General features: G+C 35.1%; 1 protein-coding gene across 1 annotated transcript; it reads right to left on the reverse strand.

The window, feature by feature from the left end:
• Positions 1-11,190: 11,190 nt before the first annotated feature.
• LOC127855702 (cation-dependent mannose-6-phosphate receptor-like) lies at positions 11,191-20,769 on the reverse strand. The gene is made up of 7 exons (XM_052391481.1): positions 20,323-20,769; positions 17,409-17,496; positions 17,064-17,182; positions 16,278-16,362; positions 14,456-14,574; positions 12,277-12,403; positions 11,191-12,021 (listed from the first exon to the last, which is right to left on the reverse strand). The coding sequence occupies exons 1-7, from the start codon at positions 20,478-20,480 to the stop codon at positions 11,962-11,964; spliced, it is 756 nt and encodes a 251-aa protein (XP_052247441.1). The 5' UTR covers positions 20,481-20,769; the 3' UTR covers positions 11,191-11,961.
• Between the last annotated feature and the right edge of the window lie 220 nt (positions 20,770-20,989).

Raw genomic sequence — 20,989 nt, forward strand, 5'->3', positions numbered from 1 at the left:
CCCAACTTGTAACAGTCATTAATGACTGGGCAACATCTATAGATAAATCCAAACAAGTGGACATTTTTATACTAGACTTCGAAAAAGCGTTCGACACCGTGCCTCATGAATTATTAAAAACTTAATTACACAAATATGGAGTTCCCGTAAACATTCTACAGTGGATAGACTCATTTTAAGAAAACCGTAAGCAATACGTTGTAGTTAATGGCGCCAGATCAGAATCATCAATTGTTAAATCCGGAGTACCGCAGGGAACTGTGTTAGGCCCTATCCTATTTTTGGTGCATATTAATGACATCTCTATGGACATAACTTCGAATATTAGACTTTTTGCCGACGATTGTGTTTGCTATACGGAAATTAATAATTTTAAAGACTGCTTAGATCTACAATCGGACATTAATAAACTTGGTAATTGGGCCACTTCTTGGGGTATGAGATTCCAACCCAGTAAATGCAACATGATGACTCTTTCACGTAAAAAGAAGAAAATTAATTTCGACTACACATTGAAAAATACTCGTCTAGACTTCTTATCTTGTATTAAATATCTTGGAGAGAATATCACATGTGATCTGAATTGGAGCAAACATATCAATGAAGTCTGCAACAAATCGTACAGAACGTTAGGTCTTCTCAAAAGAAATTTATCCATGTGTCCTCAAGACGTAAAACTTCAGGCATACAAAGGCCTAATCCGCCCAGTGTTAGAATATGCCAGCGCGGCCTGGGATCCGCATCAAATTTATTTACAAGAAAAACTTGAAAGCGTGCAAAAGCGTTCAGCTAGATTCATCACTTCTAATTATCGAGACTATGAACCAGGATCCATGACTAAAATTTTAAAAGAATTAGAACTACAACCTTTGAAAGAAAGAAGAAAACAAAATAGACTAATATTACTATATAAAGGACTTATTTCACGTGCAAATTTACCATTGGATCAACTACATCGACCTATTCGTTTTACCAAAAACATGCATAATGAACATTTTAACAGAATTTCGACAAGAACAAACGTACTGAAGTTCAGTTTCATCCCAAACACAATATGTGACTGGAACTCACTTCCTCCGGACTTGATTCGCAAATATCAAACAGCTACTAACGATCCTGTATCTGTGTTTATAAACCAAATTAGAGGGGGGCTCGAAAACTAAGTATGTTTCACAGCTACTTGACGCACGCGCGGTGAGTAAACGTTTTTCAATGTTTCACCATAACACATCAAGATCAAGATCACATGAAAGGGCGCGAAAACAACGTTGACGCCGGAAATGCACGACGTCATATCAATACATATTTGAAACATCTTGAAATAAAAAATGGCCGCTGATGAAGACCGTGAGGTCGAAAGCTTCGGCATAAAATACATACAGCGTTTGTATATATATATATATATATATATACAAAAACGCTGTATTTATTTTATACCGAAGCATGTATATATATATATATATATATCACACCATCTACAAAATACTCTTCTCTCATTGGCTGTTTGACATCACATGCTGACCCCATTTATTCGATATGGTGTCAGTAGATTCACATGCTGACCCCATATATTCTATATGGTGTCAGTAGATTCATATGCTGACAGTTGATTAGATGGAAAGTAGTTGGCGTGATATAATCGTAACAGGGTTAGTAACTGACCCGATACGGGATATACGGTTCTGTGGAAAACCATATCGGGGCAAGACATCAGTTTCCTCGAAAGATAAACCATTTTTACTGCGCTCGATAGAGTTGTAACTGTTTTTATTCCTGATACTGTATTTAAGAGAAGTATTGGTAATTCAGAACACCTATCCACTTTGCTCGATAGATTGTTAAATGTATATATTGCTGATACTGTATTTAAGAGAAGTATCGGTAATTATAACACATATCCACTGCGCTCGATAGATTATGTTAATATTTCTGATACTGTATTTAAAAGAAGTATCGGAAATCAGAACACGACATCAACCATGTAAACATAAGTGTTCGCTAGGTATTCAAAAGTTACTTACAGAAGCGAATTCATTTACGACATTTTATTTACATTGTAAAATATAAACTGTTTGCGTTACGTTTCAGTTTTAATAACCTGAAATTCTACGGGCAGTGTGGTTCACTTAACAGTTTAGTTCTCATTTTAGGTTAGCATATATAATATGACCACGCTCTGTTAAAAAGGGGTTAAAGCCCAAAGTGTCATCGAAGATAAGCCTGTACAGTCCGTAGTCTGACTAAATTAAATAAAAGTAAATACCTATGTGGCGCTTTGTATGGTTCGAGTTCAGGAACATGCATATTTTAATCTTCTTTTTGCTGGCTTTATGGGATCATTTAAGACTAAAAAAATTGTTTTGAGCACACATATTTTAGGACAAAACAAATTGGATCAAGTCTCTTCAACGTAGGTTGATAATACTTTTTATGTGGACATAGAACCATATGGTGTTGTCATGGTTACATAGCTAATTTAACACTTTCATGAGGATATTGCAACAGCGCAATCAATACGTAAGCTAGGATGATTTGAATCGTTTTGTGAATTAAGAGCCATATGGGAAATATGGACGTTAAATTAATTTTGTCATCGGATAGAAATTGTGGTTCTATGGTTACAGAAACAATTAAAAACTAAAATCTATATCATGCGAGACTTTAGAGCAAGGTTGATGGAACTCAGTTTGTGCATAGTAGGCAATATGGGGAACTTAAACGTTATTTCAGTGTTTTTGTTGTCAGATCCATAATTTGGTTGCTTAAGTTACAGAACTTATTGAAAACTCCAATCCAAAATATGTCATATCTTTAAAAAATTAAGCTGTCTCCGACAATATTTAACCGACAGGAGACTGTAAAAAAATATTTTGTAAAACTTGAAAGTGTTTTCTGTGTTATTTATAGGAATAACCATACAAGCTGATAAGAAGATAATTTCATACAAGTAAAGGACAAGTCGATGACATCTTAAAACATCTATGAAAGTTTAGTATTCATACGTATTTTTGTTATAAATACATGCGCGTTTTCTATGCGATGTTCTTGAAACGTAATTATTGAGGTTGGTTAATACTTCATATGAAATAATATGTTGGTATGATGTTCTGGTATTTTTATTACACGATTTTTTTATTATTGTTTCGCACCTGGTTTGCGATACAATAAGAGGAGACAGAAGGGGATACGGTTTATTGAAAGTTGGGTTCTGTGGGGCTTTCGGTTAATACACGATATATATGTTCTAAAAGAAAGTAAAAATGGAGCATGCTTACCAATTGGCAAAATAACAATTTTCAAAAACGCTATCGATAAAAAGTTAAAGTCTACCTTTTATTCAAACAGTTGAAATAGCAAGTTTTTTCACTCGTATAGACGCCGTCCGTCATACGATAGAATATCCGGTTGCGTACGTAACTAAAGGTGGCTATTACATGATTTGCATTCATGTGTTTAATTTGAACAACATGCTTGTAACAAAGAATAGTAAAAGCACATGAAGGGATTGATGATTAACCATAAACGATATGATCATTTGAGTGTTTAATAGCTTCATAAGCGATATTTGTCTATTTTTAATGTCATCTTTACATTCTTTTCGGAATCTATTAATTCTTTTCTGTGAACAAATTCACGTTTGAAAAAAACAAAAGATTCGGTATGTAACACGTGTAGAACATTGTACACATGTTATGATAATATGGTTTTGGTTTATTCAAGATACACTAGACATTACAGTCCATGAGTACACATGTATGTTGAATATATTTATACAAACAAAATGCATGCAAGTGGTCATCAATAAATACAAGTTCATGACATGATTGATCATATACAACTAAAGTATGTTCTATACATACATTGTTAAAAGATACACGTATTTCAACATAACGTTAACATAAAAAGCGCTATTGACAGCGAGAAGTCAACTTTTCTGACATGCAAATTACTCAAAATAATATTTATAGACATTTCTTTGGATAAATGCTTTATGAACATAAGTTGCTAAATTTCTATTAATTGTTTGGTTATCAGATTGCATTATCTTTATAAATTTTGGAATATTTGGTCTTTTCCAGTAATATTGCCTTATGTATTTTTTTCTAATATCATTGTATAAGGAACATTCAAAACAAAAAATGAAATTCATCTTCCAATACATTGCAATGTTGACATTTTTATTCCTGGACTGGTATAGATTCTGGTTTGTGCCATCTGCCTGACTATTTCTAATCTATGAGAGGATACTATAAATATGTTATGTATAAATGCACATATTAGTTGTTTATTTGCCTCAAATGTAATGCCTCTGTTTGGACCGAAATGGACCGCGTGGAGATTTCTGATTCACACATACTCTCCTTTAACAATCGACGAAACATGGAGCAAAACTTTAAGTACAGTCCAAAGTTAATAGCAAAACTAAGATAAAACAATAGTTTAAATATCACACTTAGTGTTAGGTTCTCATATGGTTCAATTAAGTCATCTTGTATAAATCTCTTCACCATTCTGTAATATCTTAAAGAATGGTCGGGTACATTTAGAACAAAGTATGTGATCGAGACCGTTGTCAATAGTTTGGTGATCCGTACGACTGGAACGAATGGTTTCATAACGGACGCATTCCTGTCGCCATTGGATTGCAAATACTGATTGCGCAAACGCACTATCGTTATGACTTTAACAATCACAAGTGTCAACAATAAAAACGTTAAAACAGAAGGTAATATCAAAGTAAAAAACGAGTCAATATGAACCAGAACAAATGCTAACATTGATAACTTATGGCCGTTCGAACAGCTGTTCTGAGACACCCATAATGAGGGTAGATATGTGAGTATAGCAATAACGACAGTCAAGACAGTTATGAGTGTCGTAGTAGCGGGATAACATAACCTCTTTGAAAGATGAGGTCGCGTAATCAGCAAGTAATTAACAAATGTTACCACAACTGTCAGCCAAACCGACGTGAATGAACAGACATATGTCACGAACACAATAGCTTTGCACACCCCTTCAAAGATACTGAGACGTAGATTGAACGTACTGGATACCCAAGTCAGCATCAAACTTGCGAGGAGGCCGTTGTCACTGACGCCACGAACTGCAAGGTAGACGGCGCAAGGCATCGCTCGCAGCGGAGTCCGTAAAAATGTTACGGAAGACAGAAGATTGCCAAGTAATCCTGTTACGCAGATTATTGGAACAGCAAATTGTTCAAATAACACAGGTGCCGTCTTGACGTGGCTACCTAAACTTCCGTTTTCGAACGTGATTGCAAATTCGTCCTTTACGATCACCGTTGTATTCCTTGTTATGTTGTTCATTCTGCTCGAATAGTCTTTTATTGTATATAATTGTAAACATATATCTATACAAAATTTTGTTGTCATAATTGTTCGTAAATACCTTTGCTTAAAACATATCATACATTACATGGCTTATTGAATTCTGCAACGTTTTCAATAACGAGACACATTCTTAAAATATATTATATATTCTATAATTTTTACAATACAATTTAGTGAGAAATGTATGCTTTCTCTATAAATGCTCATAATATACTCAATGTACGAAATGAAAAGATAACTGATTTAAATACCCTTGAAACTGGAATAAGCTGGAACTTTTCCGATAAAAGACACAAATAGATATATATTGCCTTTTGCCCCGTTTTGAATGTTGTACAGCGGACAAAGTTTCCTTTGACATTAAGTTGATTTGTTATTGAAAGGTACTATTGCCTCTTTATGATCATTCTTGGCAGCGTATTGGGGATATATTGTTTTAACTTTAACGCACTATACCAGTGTTTGTTATTGTTAATTTCATAAGTACCACAACACTTTAAAATATATTGTATATTAACAGAGTAAAAATTTAATAGCGAGTTTGAACATATTCAAAGCTCTTGTCCTGTCAAATTATTGACTAGTATTACATTGATAATGCATCTTAAGATCTTATCTTTTTAGATAGTGTAATGAAATGCATACCACACATTCAAAATACAATATAGTATTGAACTGTTTCTGATATGTTTTGTAATTAATATATAGTGATGTAATGTATATTGAATAGAATTTAACTTATGCTTTGATTTATCTTATAATTATAACAATACATGATTAAAAACGGTTTCCAGGCAGCAACAGTGTTCAAGTGACCTAAATTAAAAAAAAATGATTGCTACATTAATAATATTACTTATTTATGAAAATAAATGTACTGTGTTTAAAATTGATTATAGTGTCAAATGCATCAATCATTCTCGTGAAGTGTTTACAACATAACTTGTGTTATTTTTGACGTTTCGACATTCCACATTCTGCCAATACACACTTACAAGTATTATACTATGGAGCTATATAACTCTTACACCGTCCTAACATGAGTACTGAATGCTTTGCGTCCCTTAACATGATAATTAAAGATCTTACACCACGTGGAAAATGATCATGGGAAAAACTTTAAGCTGTTCGTGTAAAATTCCTGAATAGTCGCTATCATCAGCGTTTCAATATTGGATTTATTTGTACGTAAATCGAATACATTTATTAATAATATTATTTATATCAAAACAAAAATATACAAGCATTAATAATTGTATATGATATGCCCTAAATGCATGTCGCTTCTTATTATTTGTTAGTAAATACTCCTGTATGTAAACCATATTCTTGGCAATGGTATGAAATCTTAATTTTACAATGTTTCGACATAGATACCTTTTGGTATAATATACGTCTTTTGTTCATTTAAGGTTCAATTTACTTTAAATACAAATGAATATTTATAAGTGAGACTCATCATTTGTTTAAACTTATTTTACGTATTAAATTTATTGTATGCAATCCATTTTGTGTGATTCCGATATCGCGGCAAATGTCCTTTGTTTGATTTTGAACACAAACGTTTACCGCTTATTGTTTATGTATCGTTAGTTTACATATACGAATTAATGTTCAGCTACACAAGAAAGAAGTGTGTCATTTGCAAACAAGTCCATTCAACAAGAAGTTGTTTTAGTAATATGTTTAACCTCATACCGTAAAATACAAGTTTCAAAGTAAAATACGCCTCAATATGAAATGCGGCCAATAAATGTCTTTACAAATTAGCAGATCAAAGTGATACAGAAGTTTTATGTTAACACACTTTTAACAATTATTTATATCTACATCGCCTAATTCAGACGTGGAAGTTGATTTAAAAAACAATCAAACCAAATATAATTTAAAAGGAACGTGTTGACGATAGCTCTTTAACTCAACTACGCTGTTCCTCGTGATTGTATTTAGCATACACCACGGCATTACTTCCACAATTTCCGTTTTAAGATTTGACAAGATAAGTATTGATGCAAAGCACCAAAGGGCGTCGGGATTTTCAGTGTAAAAGGTACCAAATGAAGTGACATGGAACGATTTTTCTACTGAAAATATTAATATATTGGCCGATTATTTTAAACAAAATAGAAAAAGATACTGGTATAATCATAATCTATAATTTTGTGTTATAACCCCAAAATAACCATTATTTATGATGTTGTGTTATAACCCCCAAATAACCATTATTTATGATTTTGTGTTGTAACCCCCAAATATTTCATAGTTCATTTCATTTACATTGGTTTCCTTTTTGACGATGCTGGAACTGCAGCGTCCAAGGTTTGATAACCAGTAAAAAAAATCTTCACAATGGCAACCTATGTAAAAGACCGAGCCAGTCCGATTGAGATAACTCGATTTTTCAGTTAGTTCCCTTGGCATTTGCCACTGCATAGGAGATTGCTCGTTGATTTTCATTGATAACATTCTCCTAGTAGAGTTGTCGTTCGTGTTGATAAATGTAAATATTAATAGAACAGCATATCCTGGGGAAACAGATTCAATAAGTGTATCAGAACGTTAATTTCGAATTAGTAATTTTACATCCATTTTATTTGTATGGACCAATGAAACAACTACATTTTCTCTATTTTGTTTGATATTTGTTCTCGATTTAGTAAATAAATTGCGAATAAAAACTTGTAAAATTAACTTTTTACGTGATCATAAAACTGAAGAATGCGAACGATTTCGAACCTGCAAATTGTAAACGCTGCACTGCTATGATATATATAGATAAAACAACATTCCTTTGCATAATTGTCCGTCCCGCTAGCGCAGTGGTAAGGACGTTTGCTTTTTCACCTTTACGACACCGGTTCGATTCCCGCTCCCGGCGCAATGTTATATTTTGTATGTTTTGTGGTCACCATTCCTGACAGTTGTTTTTTTTCCCGTTAAATCTCACCCCCCCCGCAGCATTTGACCATATAAAAAATTAAAAAGTATTTCAGTACAAAACAAATAGCTGGAAATTGCAGCTATCATTCAAAATTCGTCCCAACTGTCGTCAATCTAATCTTATTAGGTAGGAGTGCTGGACACACTCCGGGTCCCAGCATTATGCAGCCTCAGCGCGGACGTTACTCATTACCTTGGAAAAACACAAATACACACACTGGGTGCAGCCTAGGCGCGTATAGACTCAAACAAGGCAACAAACTCAAGCGCGGGCACAATCATTTAAAATTTACATATTGAATACGATATTCTAACAGAAATTACACAACCATCTAAGTGTACATACATTGTACCATGTTTGATATTTCGTACGATTGTTAGATTTCAGCATATACATGTATAAGGTCATTTCGCTATTAGTTAACTTATCCATATGTTCGTGGGCGAACACGGATAGTCAAGTGCTCATACGATTGAGCGCACATGGTCCGGCTCATACCTACTTTCGAGAATCATCATGAATGTATTGCCATACTTAATAAACAAGAATGTGACCCGCCTCCCAGTTTCGCTCAATGGGTCAAGTTACCCACGGGTACTACTTCCCCGTACCCCTAAACTTTTTTTCGTACCAAAAATGTTTCGTACGCAATTTTTTTTCGTACCAAATTTTTTTTCGTACCCAAAATTTTCATACCCAAATTTTGTATCGTACCCAAATGTTCGTATCAACATACACAATTGTGGTGATATAGATAAACTTAAATTGATGTTTTATATCCATCCTCTTCAAAAGCATCGTCACACCAGTACTGCCAGTACTTCGATTTTTACTGGCATCCGCATTTATGGAACAGAACTGAGTAGGTTTTAAAAAATCTGCTTCATCTTGTAATCGTAATTTCATATTTTTCTCAACTTCAAGGGGAGATAATTCCTAACTTATTCTTACGTTGCTCATTTACGATAGGGGTTGAGTACTCATTGATATTAAAACACTGTAAATGTTTGAAAAAAAAAATGAATGAAAACTGTAAATTGGCTAAAGAAGCTGCATTTCACAAATCTTTGAACTTCAGTAAAAGATCATAAAGATTTATGGCTCCGATATTCATCATTTTCAATAGGGTTCGAGTAATACTGATAAAAAAGCACTGTACAAGTTTGGAAAGATTCAGACGAAACTTGTGAATTCTTTGAAACAAGTGGAAATTGTTTATTTTGTCAAATTTAATAGAAAAAAAATCTGGACTTATTGTCCCGATGTTTCTTATTTTAAAGCAGGTAAAAATGCTCATTGATATGAAGACACTGTAAGTTTGGAAAGAATCTAAAGAAAATGTTGACATAATTACCTAACCAAGCAGTTTTTCACTTTTATTTTTAAATTCAAAGAGACATAATTTTGGACTTATGGTTGATATGCTCATATAGAGTTTGGGTTGGGTCCCCACTGATAATAAAAACCTGTGCATGTTTGGGAACAATCGGATGAAAATTTTGGACTTCAAACAACGATTTCAAAATTTCTCAACTTCTTAGGAAGATACTTATGGACGTAATGGTCGGATAATGCTAAAGGGCCCATACCACCTGGATAGTAATATGTGTCGCGCTTCGCGCTCTTAATGTGGTTCTTCAAAAAAACACTCCGAGGAGTGCTTGACTCTAGGGAAACGGGTTGCTGGGACACAGCTTCTCATTGATAAGCGGCTGCTTCCTTTTTCGCAACTCATTGTTACAATATATAATGCGTGTCGCGCTTCGCGATCTATATGTGGTAGGGATAGAACTTAGGGCCTATGATAGACAACCATAAAAATACATGGATAACATATGCGTTGTTCGCATTTATTTGTTAATAAAAAACACGTGTACTTTTTATAAGATATTTAAGTGATGTAAGAAATTTTAATTAATGTTGTCACCACGCGGCATCCATTAATTTTAATAAAAATGTCCAATTGTAGTAAAATGGATTTTAAAATGCCTACATAAAATAAAGCTTTATTATATTTATTAACCTGACTGAAAAAATTGTCAGTCGCCGAACTGTTCCGTTCGTGCCGGAACCTGGGATTGAACCGATGCCTTTAGATGATTGTTGCGTAAACAACATCAGTCTAACGCTCTCCAAGCTGAGCTATTCCGGCTGACATCATTTATATACTGCTATTTGGTAAAGTTGTATATAGCGATCGTTATTATATGTCTATTAATAAACTAATACATTTTACGTTTTAGTACCACTACGCCTTCCAATAAACATGCTTGCGCGATAGGTCGTCAAATATCGTACTACATTGATTCTCTACTAAATAAGCAATTTAGAAAAAAACAACAACAAATAAATAAATATATTTTGATTATGTTTTGTTTTTATACAAAACCAGAAAGTTTCGCGTATTTGCCCTGTGATCTTTCCCCTGTGACCAGTTGTGGATCAGTTATTAATGAAAACAATTAGCTTTTCATTATTGGCAATACATGTTGTAATTAAAATTAATAGGCACAAATGCAGTACTTATTTACACTAATTTACACAAAAAAACACCACTATGCAAGATATTCTTAAAACAAAAATATATACATTGATCCGTAAAATTACTTCTCCTCCCTTAAGCGAAAAAAAAAAGCATTACATAGTAGTCGCCGCTCTCCAGAGCGACGCCAATGACTGTAATACGCAAAAAACATAATGCCGACTATCTCGATAATTGGGCAAATCTCTTTTTCGATGTATGGACATACATAGAATACTAGGCGAGTGTTTAATTTCGATAAGTTTATTTAGTTATGTTTAATAACCTTAAACCAAGAGGATCGCAACTGGTCGTTTACTTGTCATATATAGTTCAAATCACGTGTTATTGTTTCGTCAGATAAAAGTAACTCGGACATTATATTGTTTTAATTTGTATTGTCTACAGTTAATCAATCACTTAACTGAAGAAAACAAACAAATATATGGAGAACTTAACTTTCAGTCTGTAGTGAATTGTTTAATACAGTGCAATAGGAATGCAATAGAACGAATCAATTTCAAGCTAGTGGTTATATTGTGGTAATTGTAAGGGAATTATATTACACAATATAAAAACTGAACCGATTCGTAACCTCCCAACCATTCGATGGACACTAGTCTAGTAAACTGTTATGATTCACGTAATAATGGTTCCGAAAAGGCAACGGAAATCAAGGAAGTATTTATAATTGCTATTCAGGTCATTGTTGAATGGCGGACATAAATGAAAGTAATTTCGGGCATGGAAAGATCGTCGGTAAAGAAAACAGTCCATTCAATGTTTCTCTTGGCTAAAGCTTTAGTTACGGTGCATTCTAAGTATGAAATATAAAATAGTAAACACTTAACATATTTTAAGAAAATATTATAACAAACGATTGTGCGATTGTGCGAAAGAAGTTACACATTTATCAGGCGAATATCAGTAACATTTAAAAACCGCGTTCTCTTCAGCTTACACACCAAAACAATGAAGTTAAGGACAAAAAAATGACCAAAACAAAACTCAACTTTACAAGTAAATACAATACACAATAATGTGCCAAAGTGAATTAATTTTTCCTGGCTCGAGATATTTTTATTTGGTAGATCCACTCATCATAAAGTAGAATGTGTCCATACAAAGCAAATATCTGGTAGAATTCACACCTTTCCGTATCCTCCTCTCCCTCGAACTAGACCAACCACAAACAGACAACCGTCCTAGAAAAAGAAAAAAATGCATGAAAAATTTGTAAAACTTGTATCACCATGCATGATCTATTGTTTATATAGCATGGAATATATACCATGGAATTTACTACTTTAATTAAGTAACGCTCGGTTACCAGAATAAATATTGAGTTTTCTTAGGGAACCGCCCTCTAAATTCTATATTCAAATTAACGTCTACGTTAACGAAATACCCATGAACGTCTAGCCACTAAGACATACAATCTGTTCTTGTTCCGACCATACCTTAACAAGACCTGGAAATGATATCCAGAAGCTGATGTTAGGAAGAAGTTCACGGCCACTATTATGTCGATATATTTTGTTCACAAGCAGCCCTGCTATAAGGTACAAGCTCGTCCCGCTGAGGAATCTGCAAATACATGCTCAATCTCAAGGCAGAGTTGTCGTTCTTTCCTCTCACTTACAATCTCTGCCATCACAAGACAATCCATCCAGATTTGGTAGGATTCTATGTTGTGTTTAAGTATAATAGTATGAAAAGAAGTATCATTTGTCTTTTATATTTTGAAAATATTATATCAATTTAGGTTCATAATTAAACATAAATAACCGTAATTTAAAAAAGAACAAATAACAACGGTAAAACTATTGCACCACGTTGCTTGGCTATCATTACGTGGTTGATTATAAAGGCATGGATTTGATGCAGCAATGCTGGTTCCAGTCAAATCTCTGCGCGGAGGTTGATACATGCTAAGAAACTGCTGTGAATTTACAGTTAAAGTTTACGGCATTGTGCGATCTACCTTCATATCAAAACAGGTCATGCCGTCGTTGTCAGTTTGTCCATGAATATGTGTTTGCAAGGCAAAATCGTTTTGTGAATGTCTGAGAAGAATATGAAAATCAAACCGGTGTTTGCATAATGAATTGCATTTATTTATAATGGTAATAAATTATCTTGTTGACGATTAGATTTTGTTAAATTAAGTATGTTGGCCCCCAGACCATTTCATATATAACGCATGAAGGTCTACAATTTGTCTTCAATTATAGAATTGGAAGAGGAACTTTATCAAACTAATCCCCAGAACTACTTAAATAACTAAATTTGCAAACAAACGAACCACAGTAATAATTACATTTTTGCTTATTTATTTTTGTTGTCTTACCCGCTTGGGGTAAACTCGCAATTGAGCTTTTTGAATGCCTAAGCGTATATGCGGGCGTCCGTCTGTTAGAGCTTATCCGGGCTGTACCTTCAGCTTTGATCATGCAACTTTGAAGAACATAACTACCACATGTTCACCAAATGAATACTGTGTGCCTCATGTTAAACCCGTTTCCAGTCTTAAGGGCGTTGTTTAGCTCGTTTCTCGGGTTCACCGCCTTAGAACTGACAATACAATTAGGGATTTAAATCGGTTTGAGGGCCAGTCAAAAATCACACCTTACGTGAACTTGTCTCAAAAATGTCACACTGTTAAACTGACATGCTGCGTGCCAGGCGCTCAAAGGTAAGTTTTACACTGAGTGTTCAATGAAGACAACGTGAACAGATAAATGACAACAGGCTCGTTGCCGACAAACATCTATAGTTGTCTATTTGGTGTATTACATTGAGAATAATAGGTTAGTGTTGATTATAGATCAGGTTTTTATGCGAGGCTTATAAAACAAAAAGCACGAGCCTTGGCGAGCGCTTTTTTTGTTTTCATGCCGAGCATGATAAACTTCTAAACCTTTTTATTTAAACAAAATTAGTTTAACTGGATAGTTTCGCGTTTTCATGAGTGTTTGTCGTACTGTGATAATGACTGTAGCGTAACCAAGGTCAGTGTATTACTCCACGTTCCAAAAAAAACCCGCTGATAAAAAAATATTTTTTTAAATCAGAATATCGCTCTGTGACAAAGAGTCGTGCGTTATTAATTACAATTTTATTCATATTTAATTGCCAATCTAAAAGTTTTATAACATAAATATAACATTTAGTTGTTATATACAATGAACTTCATTTGTTTACAACGCAGCCTTACAACGTAGCACGTGCCGTTGATTATAGATGAAATTTATCAATGGGGCTTTAATCAACCAAATTCGCTGTATAAGTGGGATAAATTGTATTGTATATATTTGTTTAGTTCACTTTAATAAAACAACAAGGAATTTATCGTATAACGAATATTCGTTTTGTGTAGGTGTCATGCAACAAATCTAAAACTGAACTATTTTTCCTCGTGTAGTTGTAAGCATTTAAAACCATATACTCTATCATTTTAACTTTGCCGGCAACGGTTTCATAAAAACATGAAAACCTTTGTACCGGATTTCTCTTGCATATACAAAACTTGTTGTTGACACTAAAACAAAAAGTTTACTGAATAAATGCATATGTAATTTGTGTCACTTCTACTCTCATCCAGTGATGGTATCTCATATTGTATTGATATTCACTTACAGTATTGTGAGGACCCATCCGACACTGATACTGACGGACACGGTGATGATTGGTCCAGGCCCGGGTCCCGGTCCACTTCCACCGTCCGGGCAAGCGTACTTTGAAGATATACGAAATTCCTGAAATGTATAACAAATTGTTCTCATTTACATGATATTTTCGCAAGATTGTTTCTAAATATCGTTAAACATGTTTGCTTTAGGGCATCTGTAACATTTATTTTTAAAAACAATAATAAAAAAGTAGTTCCAGCAAACAGGTTTTTGTTACTGTAACTTCACAGATAAAAACACATGTAAAGGCAAATGAAAATGCTTGCTTTAAATTTCATTGTGTATAAAAATTCATTCCTTAGTGACAATAAAATGCAAACCAATATCCACACTTCTTACATGACATGATGAACATGATGCGAACGACATTATTTAATACAACACAAAAGAAGCGACGTGTGTACCATGACTAGTATTTTTCAAATATACGTCACATTCACACGGGCATGTTTTGTCTTTTACTTGTATAAAGTATGCAATTATTATAGCTAAATGATGACCTTAAAACGTGAAACTATTTTTCGAGCATCTAATTGCAAAACGGTAAATTATAGAAAGAATTAAATAAAACCACAACACCAACAATTGATCTAGATCTCTTTATAATATTATATAATTGTATGATACTATACAATCCAAGTACATTTTTAGAGGGTAAATGGTTCCCTGGCATGACAATCCACTACCCGTTCAACGTACCCGTTTTGAGTGCTAAGTATTCGCTCTTAAACGATCCTAATTGTTTCCTTTTAGTTGGTATACATTGATCTCATTTGAAATATTTTAAAGCGTAGATTGCGCTAGCATGCATGAAGACAAAAAAAAACCCACACACATTCTAATTGCGCACTTATCTGCAATAATAATATTGCTTGATTTTTAAGGTCATACATGCTAGCAGACATAGAATATGTTAAATTTACACTGAGCATGTGCCTGAATTAAAGCTGCACATATCTTTTAATTAGCTCGGCTGTTTTCGAAGGAAACCCGAGGTATTGTTTAGAAAGAAACTACGGTACTGCATCTCAAACGGCTGTATAGAAGACGTAGTGAAAAAAATTTAACGATGAATAAAAATTTACGTATTCGAGATAATTTTTTTTTATACACAGTAACGATTAAATGAATAAAAAAACGTAAAACAGTAAAGCGCATATAAACATGTACTCTCGAACTTGATCAAAGATTGCTTATGCATGAACTATATAAGAGCTATCAACTTGCAAACAGTGCGTTCAAAAGCTTTTGTTTTCAGTCCCGTGAAAAGCAATTTATTTAGTCTTTTTCTTGCTCTATTTCAGAACGCACATGATACTCTAAGGTATAGTTACTCAACTTTCAAATTAATTCATTTTCTACGGTGAATACATTCGTTTGTTTAAACAGTATTCCCAGTAATTGTTCACTACTGCACTTGTGGACCCTGGGGCAGACAACACCCTCATTAATTAAGTTTAGGCTGAACAGTAAATCTGCAAAATCTCAAACTTTATCTTCCATCAAAAACACGTGCCGTCACTCGAGAATGAAAATATTAGAACGACTTGTTTCGCCACACACTTAATGACGTTATACAAATGTGTATGTCCCAAGACTACTAATCAGAGAATTAACTTTCTTGTGTATATAGGCAATTAATATTGGCGATCAGAGCTTGTTTATTCATGTAAACCATTGTAATAAAAACAATAAGCCCACCCACTCACACCATAAACAAAATATAGACTGATGATGCCATTATTTTACTGATCATAAGATATACTTACGTAGAATGATTGTTTTGTTTCCCCCATCACTGTAAATGTTGGTGATGAAGCACTAGGGTCACATATATAGGTGACCTGTGATTTCCTGAAATATGCATTATGTATTGTAACGTTTGCTGATACATATTTATATTACAGAGAATGAAAACACATGACATTCTTATGATGAAAATTATAATAATGTATTAATAATTATGTTTTTTCTTTATATAACACACGGTCACTTTATTCAATTTATTAAATTTAAATCCCATCGCACATAACTAGCCTCAAAATATATTCGGAAGCGATTTCTGTGTTCTTATCTTCATTTTTTATTGAAGAGATTAAATTCAGCTACGGGTTTAAAATTCTTTTTTATGGGCTACATCTGCGGTAGATATTCACATTTACATTTATAAAAATCGCCCTGGATCATTTGAAGCATAGCGTGAACTTGATAGAATGGCATTCTGATTTTTTTCCAAATGCTTTTTAGAATTCTGAAATTTTATCTTTCAGTAATTTTCGGAACATTTTGTTTTTAAAGTCGATCAACTAGTGTATGCTTACGCTGCAACAAACAGTGTTCATAAAATGTTACAGCTACAGTCAACTCGGGACACTAACAAAACAAAAAGCGACAGCACGTTAAACATCATTAGGTTTAATCTTTTAAACTGTTGTTTTATTGATACTTTAATGGCACGGACACGTTTATTGTTACTATTTATATGATACAATATGTTACATATTTCTAAGCCAAATGTAATACACGGAGAAACACGGAGACACATTATTTTATACCTAGCCCCGTCATGGGCGGTATAGGCGCCGACAACATTCGATCCGTCGAAAGAGAAGTCCACTTTTTTAGAGTCGCCTATGTTGTAATAGATACTCCTGGCGGTGTCGATTTGGCAGCCCTAAACAGTACAAATTATTGTCATTGATTGTAAATGAAATGACCAAGATTAAAATGTAAGACAAGATTTCAATGGTCTGCTAGAATATGACATTATAAAGCATAGCACAAATATAGTGTATATGTATTTTCATTATCTTTAAAGCCCCATTCGGCGCTTATTCTGCTCAGTAAGCCAAACGTATACTTTGCAAAAACAAACAAACAAAAAACAACAACACACTTACTGCAGCGTTCGCACAGGTTCCTTCTGAGAATGGATAGCAAGGGTTGAATGAATATGCGTAATTGTCCGGGGCAAATATATCTCTGATTCTAAAATGTTAAACACAAAACAATCGTTAAGCAGAGGAAGTAGTAGTTGTAGTGCTAGAAGTAGTAATAGTAGTACAACACAGACTAACATACAAGCAAGATGGGTTCTGAAGGCATTGGAGGAGGCAGCCACCTGGGCTAGAATGAATTTCTAACCCAAGAAGTCCAAAAGTCTGGTAATCAAGCGCGGATCAGTCACAAAACGGTTTACCCTACAAGTCTAAGGCGAAGACATACCATCAATTATGGACAGTCCCATAAAGTGCCTGGGCAAGTGGTTTGATTCGAGCCTTAGTGACAAAGCAAACGTAGAGCGCATCAGATCACAGCTCCGGGAAGGGCTGAAACAAATCGACAAATCCGCTTTATCAGGAAAGTTCAAGGCATTGCTCTTCCAGAATGCACTTCTCCCCAGACTGATGTGGCCCCTTATGCTATATGAAAAACCTACATCCTCTGTCGAATGCTTGGAGAGAACGATCAGCAGACACCTGCGCCGATGGCTGGGAGTACCACCAAGCTTTACCAGCATCGAATTGTATGGGCGATCCAACCAGCTACAACTCCCGCTATCATAACTAGTGGAGGAGTTCAAAGTTGCGAAGACAAGACTGGTAGTGACGCTCAAGCAATCGCAGGACAGTTCAATCCGAAATGCTGGGATTAAAACTAAGACAGGGAGAAAGTGGTCAGAAAGCCAAGCAGTCGAACAGGCCGAAAAAAGACTCCAGCAAAAAGACATTGTCGGCATCACAGCTGTAGGCAGACAGGTGCTAGGCAGCTCCAAGATAACATTATGGAGCTCTGCTGGAAACATGGAAAGGAGAAGAATGGTGCAAGATGAAGTCAGAGCAGCAGAAGAAGAAGACAGAAGAGCGAAAGCTGTGGCTATGGGAGCCCAAGGTGCATGGACGAAATGGACAACGACAGAAAGAAAACTGACCTGGGCTGATATTTGGAGCTACGAACCTCTGAGGATAGCGTTCCTGCTCAGATCAGTCTATGACCTACTACCGTCACCCTCAAACCTGCACAGATGGGGTCTACAGGACCATCCCAAGTGCCAATTGTGTGACAATACAGGAACCATGGAACATATTCTGTCATCGTGTACCACAGCCCTCACCCAAGGACGCTACAGGCGGAGACACGACAGTGTTCTTCAGGAACTCGCTGACAAGTTGGAACGCGAGAGGACCAAGAAGAGGCCCAGACAAAAACCCCAAATGATTCAGATCGTGAAGGAAGGACAAAAGGCGCCTAAAAACCTGCAGCCTACCAGTTCTGTATTAGATGAATCTAATAAGTGGGAAATGTCTGTTGACTGGAAGCAAAAGCTAGTGTTCCCGAACATTATCCAGACAACATTAAGGCCTGACATTGTGTTGTAGTCCACTAAAGATAAGTGTCTGATCATGGTTGAACTGACAGTCTCTTGGGAATCTCGTTGTGAAGAGGCCTTCGAACGGAAAAAGGCCAAATATACATACCTGCAAGAACAGTGAAGAGAGAAGGGATGGCGAGTGTGGCTCTACCCTGTGGAAATCGGCACTAGAAGATTTCCAGCACGGTCGCTGTGGAGAATGTTCGGTGCCTTGTGCATAAAAGGAGCAGACAGGAAGAGAGCAGTGGGCAAACTGAGCCTAGCAGCAGAAAGGGCATACAGTTGGAAGCCTACCACCAACACGTAGTGTCTGACCAACACTGCGGGCCCGCCGCCTGGAGAGTGTCCTGTGATTAAAGGGCCGAAACACTTGTTGATAGGCGGTTTTCAGCTGATGATGTTGGTGGCTCTAGCAGTACAGAACTGTATCTCACTCAGAGACTTTGAACCCGGGTTCAAAGTGCCGTTTGCACATTAATTACGAGTTCAAGACTTTGAACCGCGGTTCAAAGTGTTCTAAAAATAGATACAAATCTGTTATCTGAGACAAACCAATCAGCGGAGCTTAAACCACAATTAGAAGGTAAATGCCGCGAATTCATTGGTCATCTCTTTACTATAGGGTTAAGAGACTTTGAACTGCGGTTCAAAGTCTTAAACTGCGGTTAAGAGGCGCGGAATGCACATTAATTATTTAACAGCTAATTATATAGTTAAGAAACTTTGAACCCGAGTTCAAAGTGCCGTTTGCACATTAATTCCTCTCTTCAATATAGGGTTAAGAGACTTTGAACTGCGGTTCAAAGTCTTTAACTGCGGTTCAAAGTCTTAAACTGCGGTTTAAAGTCTTAAACTGGGGTTAAGACGCGCGGAATGCACATTAATTATTTAACAGATAACTATAGGGTTAAGAGACTTCGAACCCGAGTTCAAAGTGCCGTTTACACATTTATTCCTTAAACCCGAGTTCAAGAGTTTGAACCGCTAAAAATAGATATCTACATAATTCAGAGACAACCAATCAGCGGAGCTTAAACCACAATTAGAAGGCAAATGTCACGAATTCATTGGTCGTTTCTTAACTATAGAGTTAAGAGACTTTGAACCGCGGTTCAAAGTCTTGAACCCGGGTTAAAGGAATTAATGTGCAAACGGCACTTTAAACCCGGGTTCAAAGTCTCTTAACTATATAGTTAACTGTTAGACCGTGGTTTAAGGAATTAATGTGCATTTCGCTTGCCATACCCATATTTATTATTATTATAATTATAATTATCATAATTATACTTATTATTGTTATGAGTAGTAGTAGTATTGAATGCCACTTTTAGCTATGCATGTCTCACACTTGTGAAATGACGTCATATTAGAAATTCATAAAAAATAACAACACATATTTACCGAAACCAATATATATAAACAAGCAAACTCTTGATACTAACATAGAAGTACTTTTACTCCCTAGCATCGACAGATCAACCTTTCCGCTCCCGTCGTCGAAGGTGCACGAGCATTCGTCATTCTGTACGCACTGTTTAGACTCGCCATGCATAACTGTTGTCATAAACAAAACGACACTCACAATTGTGGTTTTTTCCATATTTCCGTTAATTTATTTTGCTTAGATATCTTGTAAAATGATTTTCAGGTTAAAGTATGTCCGGTGTTTAATGTTAATTATAGTATTGTATACAGCATTGTTAACACTTTGGTTATGTTTTGAAAAGTGTTGTTTGATATTGCTTATTTCATTTTGTTATCGAGTTCATTAATTTTATTTACACCCATAATTGTCCTTTGACAGCAAATGACCAGTATACTAATACTTATGAGTATAATTATGAAGTAAAATGACACTCACGAAAGATCAGAGCAGAAGACAAATATGTGACATTTAGCATCGTGTTTATTTAGTACACTTTACTTGGGTCATTAAAATATGATAACGTCATATGCTTCATTTATCAAACTATAATCAGTGTGTTATCAAACATAAACATGTAGCAGAATATAATAATATCTCGACGAGTGAATTTTTATCGACTGTGTGAGAGTGTACAAGTAGTGTGAATGTTAAATGAACTTAAGTGTGCCCCTTGTTATTATCAA

Source organism: Dreissena polymorpha, chromosome 13 (assembly GCF_020536995.1).
Source record: "Dreissena polymorpha isolate Duluth1 chromosome 13, UMN_Dpol_1.0, whole genome shotgun sequence".
Lineage (NCBI taxonomy): Eukaryota > Metazoa > Mollusca > Bivalvia > Myida > Dreissenidae > Dreissena > Dreissena polymorpha.

What these genes read in the sequence shown, in the direction of transcription:
- LOC127855702 (XM_052391481.1), bottom strand. Translation starts at nt 20,480, where the DNA reads ATGGAAAAAACCACAATTGTGAGTGTCGTTTTGTTTATGACAACAGTT. An exon ending in GGGAGTAAAAGTACTTCTAT is followed by an intron (nt 17,497 to 20,322) that starts GTTAGTATCAAG and finishes TTAACATTTTAG; the next exon opens with AATCAGAGATATATTTGCCC. An exon ending in GAACCTGTGCGAACGCTGCA is followed by an intron (nt 17,183 to 17,408) that starts GTAAGTGTGTTG and finishes TGTACTGTTTAG; the next exon opens with GGCTGCCAAATCGACACCGC.